The 14,667-nt window shown below is 52.8% G+C and overlaps 2 protein-coding genes across 2 annotated transcripts in view; one reads left to right on the top strand and one right to left on the bottom strand.

Moving 5' to 3' along the window:
- Pisd (phosphatidylserine decarboxylase) overlaps window positions 1-12,476 on the top strand; it is a 45,983-nt gene extending 33,507 nt beyond the window's left edge. The window contains 5 exon segments of the mRNA XM_021161698.2: window positions 9,972-10,208; window positions 10,425-10,572; window positions 10,811-10,957; window positions 11,199-11,359; window positions 11,772-12,476. Of these exon segments, the coding sequence (XP_021017357.1) occupies window positions 9,972-10,208; window positions 10,425-10,572; window positions 10,811-10,957; window positions 11,199-11,359; window positions 11,772-11,996 (918 nt within the window). The 3' untranslated portion in view covers window positions 11,997-12,476.
- Window positions 12,477-12,838: 362 nt separating this feature from the next.
- Window positions 12,839-14,667, bottom strand: part of LOC110294178 (protein SFI1 homolog) — a 15,602-nt gene continuing 13,773 nt past the window's right edge. Inside the window, 4 exon segments of the mRNA XM_029477339.1 lie at window positions 12,839-13,099; window positions 13,184-13,295; window positions 13,852-13,930; window positions 14,037-14,172. Of these exon segments, the coding sequence (XP_029333199.1) occupies window positions 12,839-13,099; window positions 13,184-13,295; window positions 13,852-13,930; window positions 14,037-14,172 (588 nt within the window).

Raw genomic sequence — 14,667 nt, 5'->3', positions numbered from 1 at the left:
TGCATCTTTACCATCAGCCTCAGCTGCCTCACAGGGAGGCAAGACCCGGGTGCTTCACCTGGTATTCCTTCCTTCCTTCCCCACACCTCAGGGTACTGCTGCTTCACACAGATGTGCACACGGTGCCAGCACGTGCACAGCTGTGGGCAGCACTGCGCATGCTCGGACAGCTTTGAAGTGAATGTAAATTGTGTAGCCGTGTTACTTAGAAGCAGGGTTGCTGCTGACTTTCTGCGGTTGTTAGATGAGGCTGTGTATGTATGTGCCCGCAAGGAGTGTGCAGTAGGTGCTGAGAAAACAGTTGTGCATGTTAAATGGGCAAGGAGTGAACTTGGCTGTGGAAAGCCTACTTACCTGCTTGGCCTCTGTGGCAGTGCCACCGTCTGGAGCAGTTCTCTGACACTGCGGGACCTGTCCTCGGAGAACTGAGTTCTAGAGGAGAAAGGACTCTCAGGGATCTCCAGGCCCTACCTTTGCTGCTGTGCGGGACCCCTGGCTCTGAGACATGCAGCCACTCTATTAGGTGGCTCAGGCTGTGCTGCCGTGTGGCCAACCTCCAACCCATGCTCCAGTCTAACTTCTCTTCCTGACACCCTCAGCACAGCTCTGTACCATTGGGAGATTGCCACCCTGGCATTGTGTGGGAAAGCTGAGGCCTGTGTCTAAACATGTGCAGTTTAAAAACAAAGTCAGCCTATAATCCAGATCTTAGGAGGTTGAGGCAGGGGGATTGCCACAATTTCAACACCACTTGGGACCTATTTAGTGAGTTCCAGGATAACCTGGCTACTGAATGAGACTCTAGGTATCTTGGCAGAAATAGAATAGGACAGGATGGTATAAAATAAAATAGGGAACAAACAAGGCCTGTCCTAGGCTGGTCAGTGATGACTTGGAGGCTTGGGATGCTATGGGATACTTTCTGCTGAGCTTATCCTGCCCCAGCCCAGGCCATCTCTCAGGATCCATGTAACGCTCTCAACTTGGAGATGAAGCTGGGCTGCAGACTTTTCTAGAAGTTGTTTATGGTGAGGTTCCTAAGAGACATTTCTGAACAAAAAAAGAGGAATTGGGGAGGACTGAGAGAATCTTGTGTGGAGAATACTTCATGCTTGCCCAGGCTTTCTAGCTGGACATGTAGAAAATGAACCTGCCTGTGACTTCTTGTGTTACTCAGAGATAGCAGCCATATTTACTGTGCCTCTGGACACTTGGGTAATAAGAGGTGACTGTGAGCACCTGCCATCCTTGTCCCTCAACTACATTTAATCCCTGACACAGAGCATTAGACAGTGTACAAGCAGGGAACGCACGAAAGTCACCCATCTTGGGTCTAGCCTGTGCTCTACTAAGCAGCTCCAGATCCCTTGTCTTCGGTTGTTGGCAACTAAGTGGTCTTCAAGCCTGTAAAGCCTCCCATTGGCACTAGGTGGCAGTCTCAGCCAGGAGAGGCCCAGAATAGAAGGGCATGGGTATCTCAAAGGGACCTCTATGTAGTGAGCTAATCTTATGATGGGGTAGGGTTCCCCAGAAAGAAATTCATCTTTTAACTATCATTTGAATTCCTAAAGGTGTTTGCTTACAAAAAAGACATGTGGTGTCCAGGTCTCCAGGGATTGAACTTAGGTCTCCTGCTTGCAAAGCAAGTGCCTTATGAACTGAGCCACTGCCCCAGACTCCAGATAATCTTCAGAGGTCAGGGACTAATTTGTACTGTCTACTGGTGCACAGGTCGAGTGAATAAAGGCAGCTTCTGTGCATTCTGTGTCCCCAGCCTCGTGGTCTGGTGTGGGTGTGGGATAATATCATGAAAGTCTCACAGGATAGCCCTCTAGTCTGCTAGAAAGTCTGCTTGCCTCTGCCATAGCATAGTCCCTGAGCTTGTCACATAAGACTTGCTTGGGCTTGATCCAGGTGAAGAGGACAGGTGTGTGGCGCTGTGTCTAAACAATGTCAGTGATTTTTCAGCTTTGTGATCCACCCGTCTCTAAGTCCTCTAACAGTATGTCATCTAGTTCCAATCAGGTTATGAACTCAGGGGAATGAAATTCAGTGTGGTCAGAGGGACTGTAGATGTACCCTTTAGTCTAGCATGAAAGACTAAGTCACCCAAGACCACTTGGCCATTGCTGAGTTGACTACATAGACATGAATGAAGTTCGTTTGATAGAATGTTGATCCCCCAGTAGATCTTCCTCTTTCCCTAGAAAATGTTAGGCCCATTCGTTTCCTTTTATGTTAGTTGAATGCCAGTGGAGCAGGCTATGGGTGTAGGGTGGTCTGCTGACTGCAGTCCAGAATCTTCCCATCCAGTGTAAAGAAAAGAGGAATCCTACAAGGTATTCCCAGCTCTGAAAGCACTGCCTGGTTTCTAGGCTGTGGGTGAGTGGTGGCTGTTAGAAGCTTTTCTTGTTCATCCATCCACCTTGCCTCTAGAGTCTGGGCTTTATGTGTCAGAGTTTTATGGCCCTGGGGGACAGATGAGGTTGCCAAGGTTAACCTTGTTACTTCAGGATCAGGTGTAGGAAGAAATTGTAAGGATTACTGCATCTGTAGAACTTCTGGAGGGGATGCCGGAAGTAGCTTTGTAGTGAAGAAGACAGTCCTTACTAGGCCTCTGTCTTGCAGGGTTGGTGACAAGGACAGAAGCCAAAAGCCAGCCAGAAGCTGAGGATTCAGGGTCCCTGAACTCCCAAGAGGCATCCTCTGGAGAGCGCTGGGCCCTTGTGGCTCTGCTGGGTGTTGAGTGGGGAGCGGTCAGTCTTTGGTCAGTCGGGAGGCTATGACAGGGTGGGGCCAGGGCCCCTGCTGGCCTCTTCCTCTTTTCTCCAGGCTGTAGCCCCTCCTCTTAAAGGGCCCTCCTGGCTTCTGTTGCTTGACTTGGAGCTCAGAGGGAGTGTTAGCTTTAACAGTGTCTGGTGTTGCTCCGCCTGCCCCCGCCCTCAGCAGGAACCAGAGCCCCTGTCTGCTCTGAGGCTAAAGCTTCAGAACCTAGCCAAAGCTGGAGGACCTGAAGACCAGAGCCCAGAAACTGGAGTGAGGCTGGTCTCGGGAGTGACTGAGCTGATAGAAGCCACAAGTGGGACCTGGAGCATCAGGCAAGCTTTTCAGGGCTCTTTTCCTTCCCTGCCCCTGAGGCTGGGAGGTCTGGGTGGGAGTGCCTTCTAGCACATGTAGTTAGTTAGCTCTTTTATAGTTAGGGCCTGGGGAATCCCTTGGGCGGTCTTGCTCTCCTGCGCCCCCCTAGGCACCCCCCCTCCAGGCACTTGGTCTCCCTGAGCTCATTTCCTCCACATCCTATAGCTTCTCTAGTCCCCAAAAGGCTGGGCAGGAAGTGAGCAAGATGCTGGGAGGTGTGGGAAGTACAGGCAGGCATTGGGGGTGGCCCTGGGCTCCCAGAATGCATTTCTCCTATGCGGCCTCAGCCTGGTAGAGGGAAGCATCCTTGTAGACTTAACCTCAGAGGGCAAGGAATGGATGACATACTGTCTCTGCCTTGGGGCAAGAGAAGATTTCTTTACCTATTTTTGAGAAATTGAAGAACACTTGTCTGTCCCTTTCTCTCACCCCACCCTCAGCTGCTGACCTGATAACAGGCCATCCAGCCTTCTCCTTGTCCCCTCTTCCATGCTTATGACTTCCCAGAAGAACTGCTGGATTTGCCCCAGGGAGGATCCGTTTTCCTGTCTGTGGCTTCTGAAGTCTGTCTATTTCCAGCCCAGGAATACAGAGGCAGAAGGAGTTAGCTGCCTCCCTGGGCACACCTGCCAGGAGGCCCTGCCTCAGGGAGCTGAGGTAGAAATGACCGAAGACCTGTAGGGTGGGGCCGTGAGTTAAAGGGAGCAGGAGATGCATGATCTGGGCTTTGTTGGTCTCCTGCCCAGGAAGGGCTGGTTGGAGTCTGCCTGCCTTTCATCTGCCCAGACCAGAACCTACCAAGTCAGAAATAGAAGGTGTGCACAAACCTGAGAGCACACCTGTACCACCCACCCACCCACAAACACACATGCCCACTCAGTACCCCACCTCTCACACCCATACACACTTACAATAACCGCTAACTGGGCTGCTCCGTTTGTTGACTTAAGTTGGAATGTTCCATTCCACTGAGGACCAGGTATCCTTGCCTCGTCCCAAGCAGTGGTGGATGGAGAAGGACATGGTTGTGAGCCCCAGAACAGCATGTCCTCACAGACCTCTCCCCGTGTGCTTGCAGTGGCCCTTACATCCTACGTACTGGGCAGAACTGGCTCGTATTTTGGGCTCCCCTTTCAGAATTACCCCTTTTGTCTTTTCACGGTATTCCCTTGCTAGAAAGGGAGGTAAGACTTGGGGGCCACAGGCATGAGGTAGGAGTTAAGGTTTTTAACGTTAGTCGGACTTTGGTTATAACCATGTTCTGAGCTCAAGGGAAGTGGGCAAAGGAGTTTCCCTGTTTCCAGATGAAGAAACAGGCTTCGAGAGCAGCAGGGACATTTCAAGGCCTTGAGTAGCACTCAGGACTGCAGTGTCAGATGTATGCTCACCAGAGATCCCTCTGGGTTCCCACGGGCCAGGTGACAGTGCTCAGGCCGTGACCCAAGTCTGTACTAGCCTCCCCAGGATGCACTTGACTCTCAGAAGGGACTGTGGTGTCAGCACTGGCCTGCCTCAGGGCTCCTCCTTGTCCAGGACTCACTCAGAGGCTAGGGAGAGTCCTAGGGCTTCTTCAGGGGGAGGGTCTGGGGGCCTGGGGAGGATGGGAGCATTATTGTTGAAGCAGCTTTGGAGGTGACACAGGAGACTGCTGCAGGCTGTCCCTGTCCTTGGCAGCTCTAGGCTGGACAGACAGGACTCACTCAGCCTGTTCCCAGTGTGCTGTGTGGGGTCCACTTTTGATGTTTTAAGGAAGTTGACACACAGGTGTTCCAGTGTAGGAAAGAAGACTGCAATAAAGGCAAGAACACACTGCTCATCCATGGCCTCTGTGGGCAAGTGCAGGCTGGGTCCTTCGATCCCTTGGACAGGTCTTAGTGCCTCTTCAAGGAAGCGGCTCATTGCCCTAGTCCCTTGACCTGCCTTGCTGAAGGCAGGAGGAACCCAGGCTACCCTGCCCTGGTGGGCCACCCGGCTTGTCTAAGACCCCAGCCTAGAAGGGCCTGGCTGGCCCCTCATAGCACTATGGGAGAACAAAATGTCTAGGTTCTGTATGAGTCTATGAGAGCCTATGTTTTAGCTGAGCTGTATGTGCAGGCTCATGTGTTCACAGCTGCCATAGTTAGCATCCTATTTGGTAGCACAGTACGGTAACCTTGACAGGAAACCACATTCTTGGGGTTATGTGGTCCCCTCACATTCCACATGGTCATTCTTGTTTCCTGGGTGTGAGCTCTGCTCCTGTTTCAAAGCCTGGACTTCATAGAGCAAGGAAAGAGCCTCTGAGAGCCTGACCCAGCTCACGTGATGGCACATGTCACCCCTGAGCCCAGTTGCCTGGCCAGAATGTACACCATTCAGTGTCCAGTAAACGGTTGGAGCATCTCACTGTGTGGTGAATGTAGAAGTTGTAGAGGCTCATTTGAGCCTGAAGCAGAAGCATGGGTGTCCCTAAAGCTTGGCCCTGACCTTTGGATGGGGTGGGGCTTCCATGTGTGCTCATCTGGTGCTGGCATCTTTTGAGAGGAGAAGTTTGAAGACGTTTATGTGCTAAAGTAGGCCAGTCCTTCATTTCCTCAGACACAGGGAGAAATCTGTACATACCCAGGCCTTGGTGGCCTTGTCCCTTCTCCCAGAGGCCACTAGCATACCTGGGATCCAGTGGCTTTTGCAGGCAGCTCCAGGGCTCCAATTTTTACCTTTGGAGAGAGGAATGTATCAGTGTCGCACAAAAATCCTTGTTTAGTAAGGACAATCAGTAAGAGTTGTCACTGTATGTTGCCTACCTGGTCCTTGTCCATGTCTGTTCTCTGTCTCTTGAAGCCAGCATTTTTTCATCTGAAAGTGGTGACAGAGGCCTGACTCCTCCAGGGCTGGGATTAAGACTGGAGAGCAGGCATACAGGCTTCCAGTAGCCCTATGAACTCTCATCCTTTCGAGGTCCTTGAGAACACTGGGCTGAGCCAGCTGCAGCTGCAAAGAGAAGTCACTCTACTCTCCCTGTTACCTATATGGTGGGGAGGCTGTTACCATGCGGTGGACCCTAAAGGTTGCCAAGGAATGGCTTGGCCAAGGCTCCTTATTCAAGACAGACTGAAAGAGCCGGCTAGGAAGATTTGGGCTTCAGTGCTGGCTGTTGCCCAGCCCCCAGCTAGTTTTCTCTGAAATAGCCCAGGTGTACAGCTTGTGAAGATGCCTGGACTACACACAGTCAGGTGCTGGAGGCTTTAAGGCCAGGAGGAATTACCATATATTACAGTGCCAGTACATGATGCCTTACCTGGATGTCCTGGCTGTCTGCCCCTTCTGTCATTCCTCAGATGCTACCTGAGTGGAAAATGGGTCAGGTCCTCTGAGGGAGGGGCCATCAGCCTGGAGCCCGAGGGAGGGCTCAGATTCCCACCTTGTGCTTTCAGAACCCAGTGGCGCCTAAAAGTCGTGGCAGTGTCTAGTCACCTCTCTCCAGGCTGGCTGGAGCAGACAGCCCCAGGGCTTTACCCACCTGCTGCCCTCCAGCAGAGCAGGGAACAGACAGGTGACCAAAGCTGAGTGATAGGGCTGGCCCAGTACAAGGGCTTCTGTCCTGGCAGCAAACCCAGAGCAGGTGACCTGAACAGGAGGTCCAAATAGGTGTGTGACTGGTGGCTGTCTGTTTGCAATAGCTGTGGTCCTCTAACCTGTGCCTGTGAGCCACCAAGAGTGAACGGAAACTAGAAGCATTGCCACCAGCAACTGGAGCAGTGACCACACTGAAGTTCCTCTGGCGAGGGGAGGGGAGTAAGGAGAAAAACAAAGGCAAGTGAGCGAGCAAGCCAGCAAGCACACGAGCGCACTCTCGTGGAGGCTCACACTCTCCCTGTGCCTACCCAAGATGTGTCAGTCAGAGAAGCAGCCAGGACCGGAGCTCCAAGCAGCAGCGAAATGGTGAGATGCTGCCCACGAGACCTAACCTTCAATGTATCCCGGCATAATCTCAGGAGGATCAGACACCAAGTCCTGTGGCCTGGGGGGGGGGGGAAGGGGAGTGGCAGTAGGGGGCTGGATAAAGGAGTCTGGAGAGGGAGCCCTCTGTGCCCTGAGTAGGAGACTCACTTCAGGTACCTATGGCTCTGGCTGGGGGCAGGGGGGCAGGCAGGGGAAGCAGTGGGCTTCTATCCCGTGTCTTGGTCTTTGGCAAGGGCACCGAGGCCCCCTTTTTCCTCCCTAGACCCCTGCTTCCTACACCTGATCCTCCCCCAAGCTCTTCTGGACTGGTGTCCACTCTTCTGCAGTGACTTGGGCAGGGCAGCCCACAGGAAAGCACTGATTTGTCTTTGCTTGGTCCCTGCCACCTCCCCTGGTTTTTTATAGACACAGTGGGGTCCTGTGGAAGAGAAAGGAGGAGAGCAGGACAGTTGGTGTGCTGTGGTCTTGGCGCCTGTGCTGCTCACCAGTTCTCTGCTGCAATCCCCTTTTGTTCTTTGCTTTGCTCAGTTTCTAGGAGACACAGGACTCAGCTTCTCTTGAGCAAGGCTCAGATGGCAGCCTGAGCTTGTTTAATCAACTGTGCTTTTTCAAACATCCTAGANTGGGTGGCAGTATAGTCTCATGATGCCCACTGTGTGACAGGGAACTTAGTTACATTCAGGAAGCTGAGCTTACAGTGAAAAGGCCTCTCTGTGCCTTTGGAANGCTGGCTGAATAGAAGACAATGACCTTGTAAAACTAGTGGGTCATACATGTGGTTCTAGCAGAGCAGGGAGGCGGCTTTGGAGCTAGGTGGAGAGCCTTCTGAGCCTGTGGATGAAGCCACTGCTACACCCTACCATTTGGCAGAAGAGGAAGCAAAAGACTGAAGGTTTTCCCAGGTGCCACAATGAAGTAACAAAAGACTTGGCAGGTGTCGCCCAACTGTCTAGGCTCATGGCACTGTGTCTCGTCTTTCTGGCACCTGTGAGGATAGAACTGTCTTTGGGTCCCAACCCTCCTAAGCATGGGAGGTTGTGGGTATANGGCAGATTCTCTTCCTTCCCATTCGGGGCTCCAAGGCCTTTGCTCATGCTGCTGCTGTACTTAGAGGTTCCTAGGAGTCGTTCCTGAGCTGCCGCCCACTCAGCCGGCCGGCAGATGGGAGACACTGGGAAATAAGCCCAGTAGTCAGGCAGCCAGGCNCCTGCCTCACAACTAGAGTTGGTTAGAATTGAATGGGCACTGCANTGCCTGCTGGAACTCTTTGGTTCCATTGGGGAGAGAGGCAGCTTGCTGGCGGGGAGGGTGGGGTGGGGTAGGGAGCAGGACNGGCACTGGCTGAGGGGTTGCTCCTCAGGTTCCTCCAGACTTAGGCACTGACCCAGGCCACGGTTGGACATGTGTCCTGCAGGTTGTGCTTTCCCCAGCTGGCCCTACGGCGGAGGCTAGGCCAGCTGAGCTGCATGTCCAGACCAGCTCTGAAACTGCGCTCCTGGCCGCTGACCATCCTCCACTACCTCCTGCCCTTCCGTGCGCTCGGGCCCCTCAGCCAGGTGGGATGGAGGCCCATGAGCAGGGTAAGTGTAAATAGGCCTACTGGCCATGACCCTCCCTAGACAGGCCTGAAGGGGAGGCACAGAGAAGGAAACAACTTATCAGAGACTGCACTCCTGAGTAAATATGTGTGAGAAGGTTGTTTGGTTGGCAGCCCTGTGACAGTTCAGAAAGCGCTGGTTTTGGAAGGAACTTACAGTTGTAAATCAGAAAACAATGTCACTGGTTTCCACATGCAGAAGAAAACAGGTGATTGNAAGAAAAAACCAAGCAGAGTCTAGCCAGCCAGCAGAGGGTGGTTTAGGAAGCTGTAGCCAGGCTGGGCCTGTTAGTTGGAGTACATGCTTGAGCTCAGGACTGCACAGGCAGCATCTCAGGCAGGCCCTGGCCAGCAGGTCTCTCTCTCTCTCTCTCTCTCTCTCTCTCTCTCTCTCTCTCTCTCTCTGCTTCTTGACAGACTGACTCCAAAAAGGACACTGGTAGCCTAGGTAGGCACCCACAAAAGCCCAAGGAAGTATACTAGACACTAGAGCATAGCCTGGGGACACTTGATGGTATTGCTCTGTCCAAGTCACTAACATCAGTCAGAAGACACTGACTTAGTGTGGAGGGACTGTTGTTGAAACTTGGTAAAATTACTTCACTCCTAAGGGAGTTGGTGCTGCTACCATAGCAGTGGTGGCAGACGCTCAAGTGCTCTGCAGAACCCTCTGGCCTGAAAGTGGGACNGGTACCTGCCTCCTGGTGCTCTGTACTAGAGGGGTGACAGAGAGCTTCCTCCTGCCTGTGTGGAGAGCCCATGGGCTTGCTCAGGTGCANATGTGGCAGGGTGATGTAGATCTGGGAGTGAAAACACCATCCTTGCTTCCTTTTGAAGAGGATGCTCAGGACTGTAGCCCTTTGCTCTTGGGAGCCTGATGCCTTCTTGAGTTGTCTGAAATGTGGGCAGTGAGCTGGCACAAGGGCAGCATGCCTCTAGGTGATCTTTCAGGCTTGCACCAGGTCTGTTTCTGTCCTCATCTTCCATTTGTAAGAACCAAGGCTATACAGCCCAGTCTCTGCCTCTGGGATTAAGGCAGCTGCTCTTTGACCTTTGTGTGCAATAGCAAAAATGATACAGGCTACAATGTATATCCAGCCTTTTTTGAGTATTTGGTGAGCAGTCTGGTTCCTCCTGAGAAACAGCCACCTCACAAACCAGCCTGAACACTTGGGCCTTTGTGGTGGCATCTGTAGAGTTTCTTTCTCTCTCACTCATGTGGGGATGGGGGGTTGGAGTGTATGAAAGTACTCAAATTTGTGACCAGCTCAGCCTCCTGCACTGTGGCCTACAGGTATCCCTGTATAAATCTGTGCCAACGCGTTTGCTGTCACGTGCCTGTGGTCGCCTCAACCAAGTAGAACTTCCTTACTGGCTCCNGAGGCCAGTCTACAGCCTGTATATCTGGACCTTTGGGGTGAACATGACTGAGGCTGCAGTGGAGGACCTGCACCACTACCGCAACCTCAGCGAGTTCTTCCGGCGTAAGCTGAAGCCTCAGGCACGGCCTGTCTGCGGTTTGCACTGTGTGGTAAGGCCTGGCCCTTGTCTCCATTCTTCATTAGGAAATGAAATCCTTGTCTGCCTTTAAGCCAGGCTTAGCGGCACCGCATGGCCGTGGTACTCTGGAAGGCTCCCTCCTGACCTGGACTGGAGCTCCCTGAGTACTTGGCAGGTGGTAGAGTTTGGGGAGCCACCGAAGGTGAGGACTACCCCCTCCTTACCATCAAAACTCTGTCTCCTCCAGACCAGCCCATCAGGTTGTCTATAGGCAAGGGTTCTTCACTTTGGGCAGGTGAAGAACTCTGAGGTGGAGCAGGTAAAGGGTGTAACCTACTCCTTGGAGTCCTTCCTGGGCCCTCGAGCCAGTACAGAGGACCTGCCCTTCCCTCCAGGTGGGTCATCGCTTAGTCAGGATTGGTAGCTGGAGCAAAGGCTAGCAAGAAAAGGCATAGGGGGCTGAGGGAATAAAGGCTGGGAAGGCTTTGGGGCAGCAGGATGCTATGTAGCCAAAAGTCATTATTGGAGCCCCCAGCTAAGCTTCATGCAGGCCATGTACAGGTGCTCACTGTGGGATGAATGGCACCTGGAGCTTGTCCAAAAGCCAGGCCTTCTTTCTGTCCCACCCAATAGCTTCCTCCAGTGACTCCTTCAGAAACCAGCTGGTTCCCCGGGAAGGGAATGAGCTCTACCACTGTGTCATCTACCTGGCCCCAGGAGACTACCACTGCTTCCACTCCCCCACTGACTGGACCATCTCACATCGGCGCCACTTCCCAGGTCTGCCCAGGGGTGGGCATTAGAGGCCCTTGGCCTTTTGACTTGAGAGGACTGGACTTGAGGCTGGTGCTGTCAAGGCCAGGAGAGGACTACTTGAGGTGGCTGGTTATAGGCAAGGGTATCTGGGGTCCTGCTTAGAATTTAGAACGCTTGGCCTGTGAGTCCCTGTGGCTCTTCGGCCATTCTGATGTGAACATGTCAGGCTCTGAGCAGAAAGTAGCATATTCTCTTGTCTCTTCAGGTTCCCTGATGTCAGTGAACCCTGGCATGGCCCGATGGATCAAAGAGCTCTTTTGTCACAATGAGCGTGTAGTCCTAACTGGAGACTGGAAACATGGGTTCTTCTCGTTGACAGCAGTGGGAGCCACCAATGTGGGCTCTATCTGTATCCACTTTGACCAAGTGAGCAAAGCCCACAGGCCAAACCTCTTGGGTCCAACCACTTCATTTGCTGTATAGCCATATCTTTGGGCTTATAAATTTTGTGGTGCAGGGGGGATGTTCTAGCTCTGACCAGGCTTGGCTCTGCTGAGCAGCTGCTCTGCAGACACCCATGCCAGCTCAGCCTCCCTCTCNCTGTTGCCCAATCTGTGGCCATTCACCTGCCTGAACCAATCCCACATCTTAACACATGGCTTCTGCCAGGAGCCCTGATCAGAGGCAAGGATGGAGGGGGGGTCCCCGCCCCTCCTTGTCAAAGTCGCAGCTGATACTGGGAGTGTTGATTAGTTAGGCCTTTGCCCTGAGAGGCTTGTCTCTGCCACCTGGGCTGGGCAGAGTTGAGGCTCAAACTTCTCAACCTTCTTGCTCCTAGGACTTGCACACAAACAGCCCCAGGTACAGCAAGGGCTCCTACAATGACCTGAGCTTTGTAACACACGCCAACAAGGAGGGCATTCCCATGCNCAAGGGTGAGCCCCTGGGCGAGTTCAATCTTGGCTCCACCATCGTGCTCATCTTCGAGGCACCCAAGGACTTCAACTTCAGGCTGAAGGCAGGGCAGAAGATCCGCTTTGGGGAAGCACTGGGCTCCCTCTAGTCCTCTTGGTTGTGGCTGCCAAGGGATCTTTCCAAACAGGAGCATGAGGGTCTTCAGCAGAGCCTCAGGCTGTCTGGGTGAGGGGCACTGCGGGGCTGACCTTATAAGACCTGAATGATGTGTTCCTGCCTGTCCATGGGTGCAGAGGAGAGGTTCTGGGTCTCTCAGGACCTAGACCCCTTTCCAGAGTATGGGTGGGTGTGATTTGACCCCAAAGTCACTTTCAGGGGTGCTTTAAATTTTTGTACAAGCCAGAGCCTCCTACCTCTAACTCCTGGCTGTGTACTACCACACCCTCTAGCTGTGCCCCCACCTGTCACAGGACTCTTTCACTGTGCACAGGGTGAGGTGCCTGCTGGGCACAGACTGTGGATCCACTGTCTTCCTAGAGCAGGCCACATGGCCTTCATAACTGCTTTCTGCTCCCAAATTTCACCCGTCTGCATGCTGGAAAAGTAAAGTCATTTATATATTGCTGAATGTGTTGTCCTGGGCTCTGCCAGTGTCTTCTGAGGACAATGACTAATGATGTATGTAGACCTTTGTAGGCTCTAAGAAGCTGGCTGAATCCTTTTGCTGGTAGGCAAGACCAATTAATNACTGGCTTGTCTGGTAGAGTCTGGAGTGAAAGGGCAGGTGGAGGCCCTGCCCTGCAGAAGTAGGGGACATGCTGATTTTGGTCTAGGGACTGTGTTGGAGGCAGAAGGTATGGAGGTCAGTACCTAGAAAACAGGTATGCAGGCCATGGGGAACCCAGTGGTAGGGACAAGACCAGAGTTCATGTCGATCTTGGGAATGCCATGAATTTCTCTGCAGGAGAAATCAGTTAACTTTCAGCTGTATCAGTAGTACCGTATTTTGTATGAAACGTAGGAGACTTCTGAACAGTGATTCATTTCATTGCAAGACATTTTGAAATTAAAAAAAACAAAACAAAAAACTACCGTAGCTTTGTATTTTGTTGTTGAGGGTGGGGCAATGTGTCCAAGGCTTTGTGAAGGATAGCACCTGTCCCCCGGGGATGGGCCCACTAGCACAAAGCCCGTCTCAGGCTGACGCTGGGCCTCGAGCTCCTTAGCCAGCTGCTGGATCTGTAGTTCCACCTGGGGACATGGGCAAGAGGGAGGGACAAGGCCAGCTGAAAGGAAGGACAGCCAGGGGCTGTCCCTGGGCTGACCTGGTCTTACCTCCTCCAGTTCTGTTTTCACCTGCTCTTCTAGATGAAGGTCCTCAGATCTCGGCNCCTCCTGGCTTAGCTCCAGCCACCTACGCAGTCTGTTGGCTTGTCGCTGGCACGACCTGGAGATGGGGACACCTATCAGGCTGGGTTCTTGGCACAGCCTCAAGCGAGCCCTTTGAAGAGGTATTGGCTAATAAAGTGCTTCGAGAGAATGGCCAACAATCTTCTGTCTTCCCCAGCAAACAGCAACTCATGTGAGGCNTGTGAAAACTTCTCTTCCTGTCCCTTTCTAGAGGGACCAGTCTTTTTCACTGAGGTCTCTGAAAGCTGCTGTATGTCAACTGTCCCCAGAACACTGGTATAAGTAGGACCCAGGCCCATGCTGTCTGTCCCTTGTTAACATTACAGTCACAGTTGTCAGGTAAGTAACAGAACCCAGGCAAGCCTTGCTTGGCGTTCCATAGCCTCCAAATGGAAAGCAGGACTTCCAGCCCTAGGTAAGGCCAACTTGGCCCTTCCCGGAGTGGATAAAGGTGCCAGAGGACACTCACCCCACCCCCTGGAGTTAGACCATACAGAGGAGTCCCAGGCCCTGCTGCAGGAAATGGAACCAACTGCCTTTCCAAGCCACAGCTATTCCCATAGACAGGTCCCAGGGCACCTGGCGGGCCTCACCAAAGGTCCTGCTTGGTGGTTTGGTAGTGTTGTAACTGCTGCTGGATCCCCTCCAACTCAGCCTCAAGCTCTGTGTGGCCTGCAGCAACAGGAAGATAAGCTTGGCCTTGCCCACCATCCCTTTAAGACCCAGAAGACTGGTAGGGCTTTGGTAGAGGGTGGCCCCAGCACCCTGACTTACTCACCTGTAGCCTCNGAGCCATAAACAGGCCCAGTCCGGGTGCTTATGGAATCTCTGGGGAGGAGATGGGGATCAAGGTCCCTGGGTAAGGACGGGCACCTCCAAGGCTGAGGTCCAGGGATGCTGGGCTTCGCTGACACCTGTAGAGGAGCAAAGGGTGGATGCTGAACAAGAAAGCTAGTAGGGACCCTGGGAAGGGAGTCCTGTCCCGATTCATTGCCCACCAGGCCTTGCAGTGCTGAGGGTGACTGCCCTGCCTGATGAGCCTCAGGGAAGACTGTTCCAGGGTGGCACTCCTATCCCACCACTCCTGCACCCCCAAGGCTTCTCTTCTGCGTGCCACTATTTTTTAAAAAAAATACTTAAATACTAATTTACTGAGACAGTCTTGCTGTGAAGCCCAGGCTCATTTTGAGCTCTCCATCCTCCTGCCTCTACCGCCTACATGCTGAGATTGGGGGTGTCTTAGTCAGGGTTTCTATTCCTGCACAAACATCATGACCAAGAAGCAAGTTGGGGAGGAAAGGGTTTATTCAGCTTACACTTCCATGCTGCTGTTCATCACCAAAGGAAGTCAGGACTGGAACTCAAACAGGTCAGAAAGCAGGAGCTGATGCAGAGGCCATGGAGGGATG

Source organism: Mus caroli, chromosome 5, assembly GCF_900094665.2.
Source record: "Mus caroli chromosome 5, CAROLI_EIJ_v1.1, whole genome shotgun sequence".
NCBI lineage: Eukaryota > Metazoa > Chordata > Mammalia > Rodentia > Muridae > Mus > Mus caroli.
The sequence above is the reverse complement of the archived record's forward strand: the minus strand, read 5'-3'. Positions and strand labels throughout refer to the sequence as shown.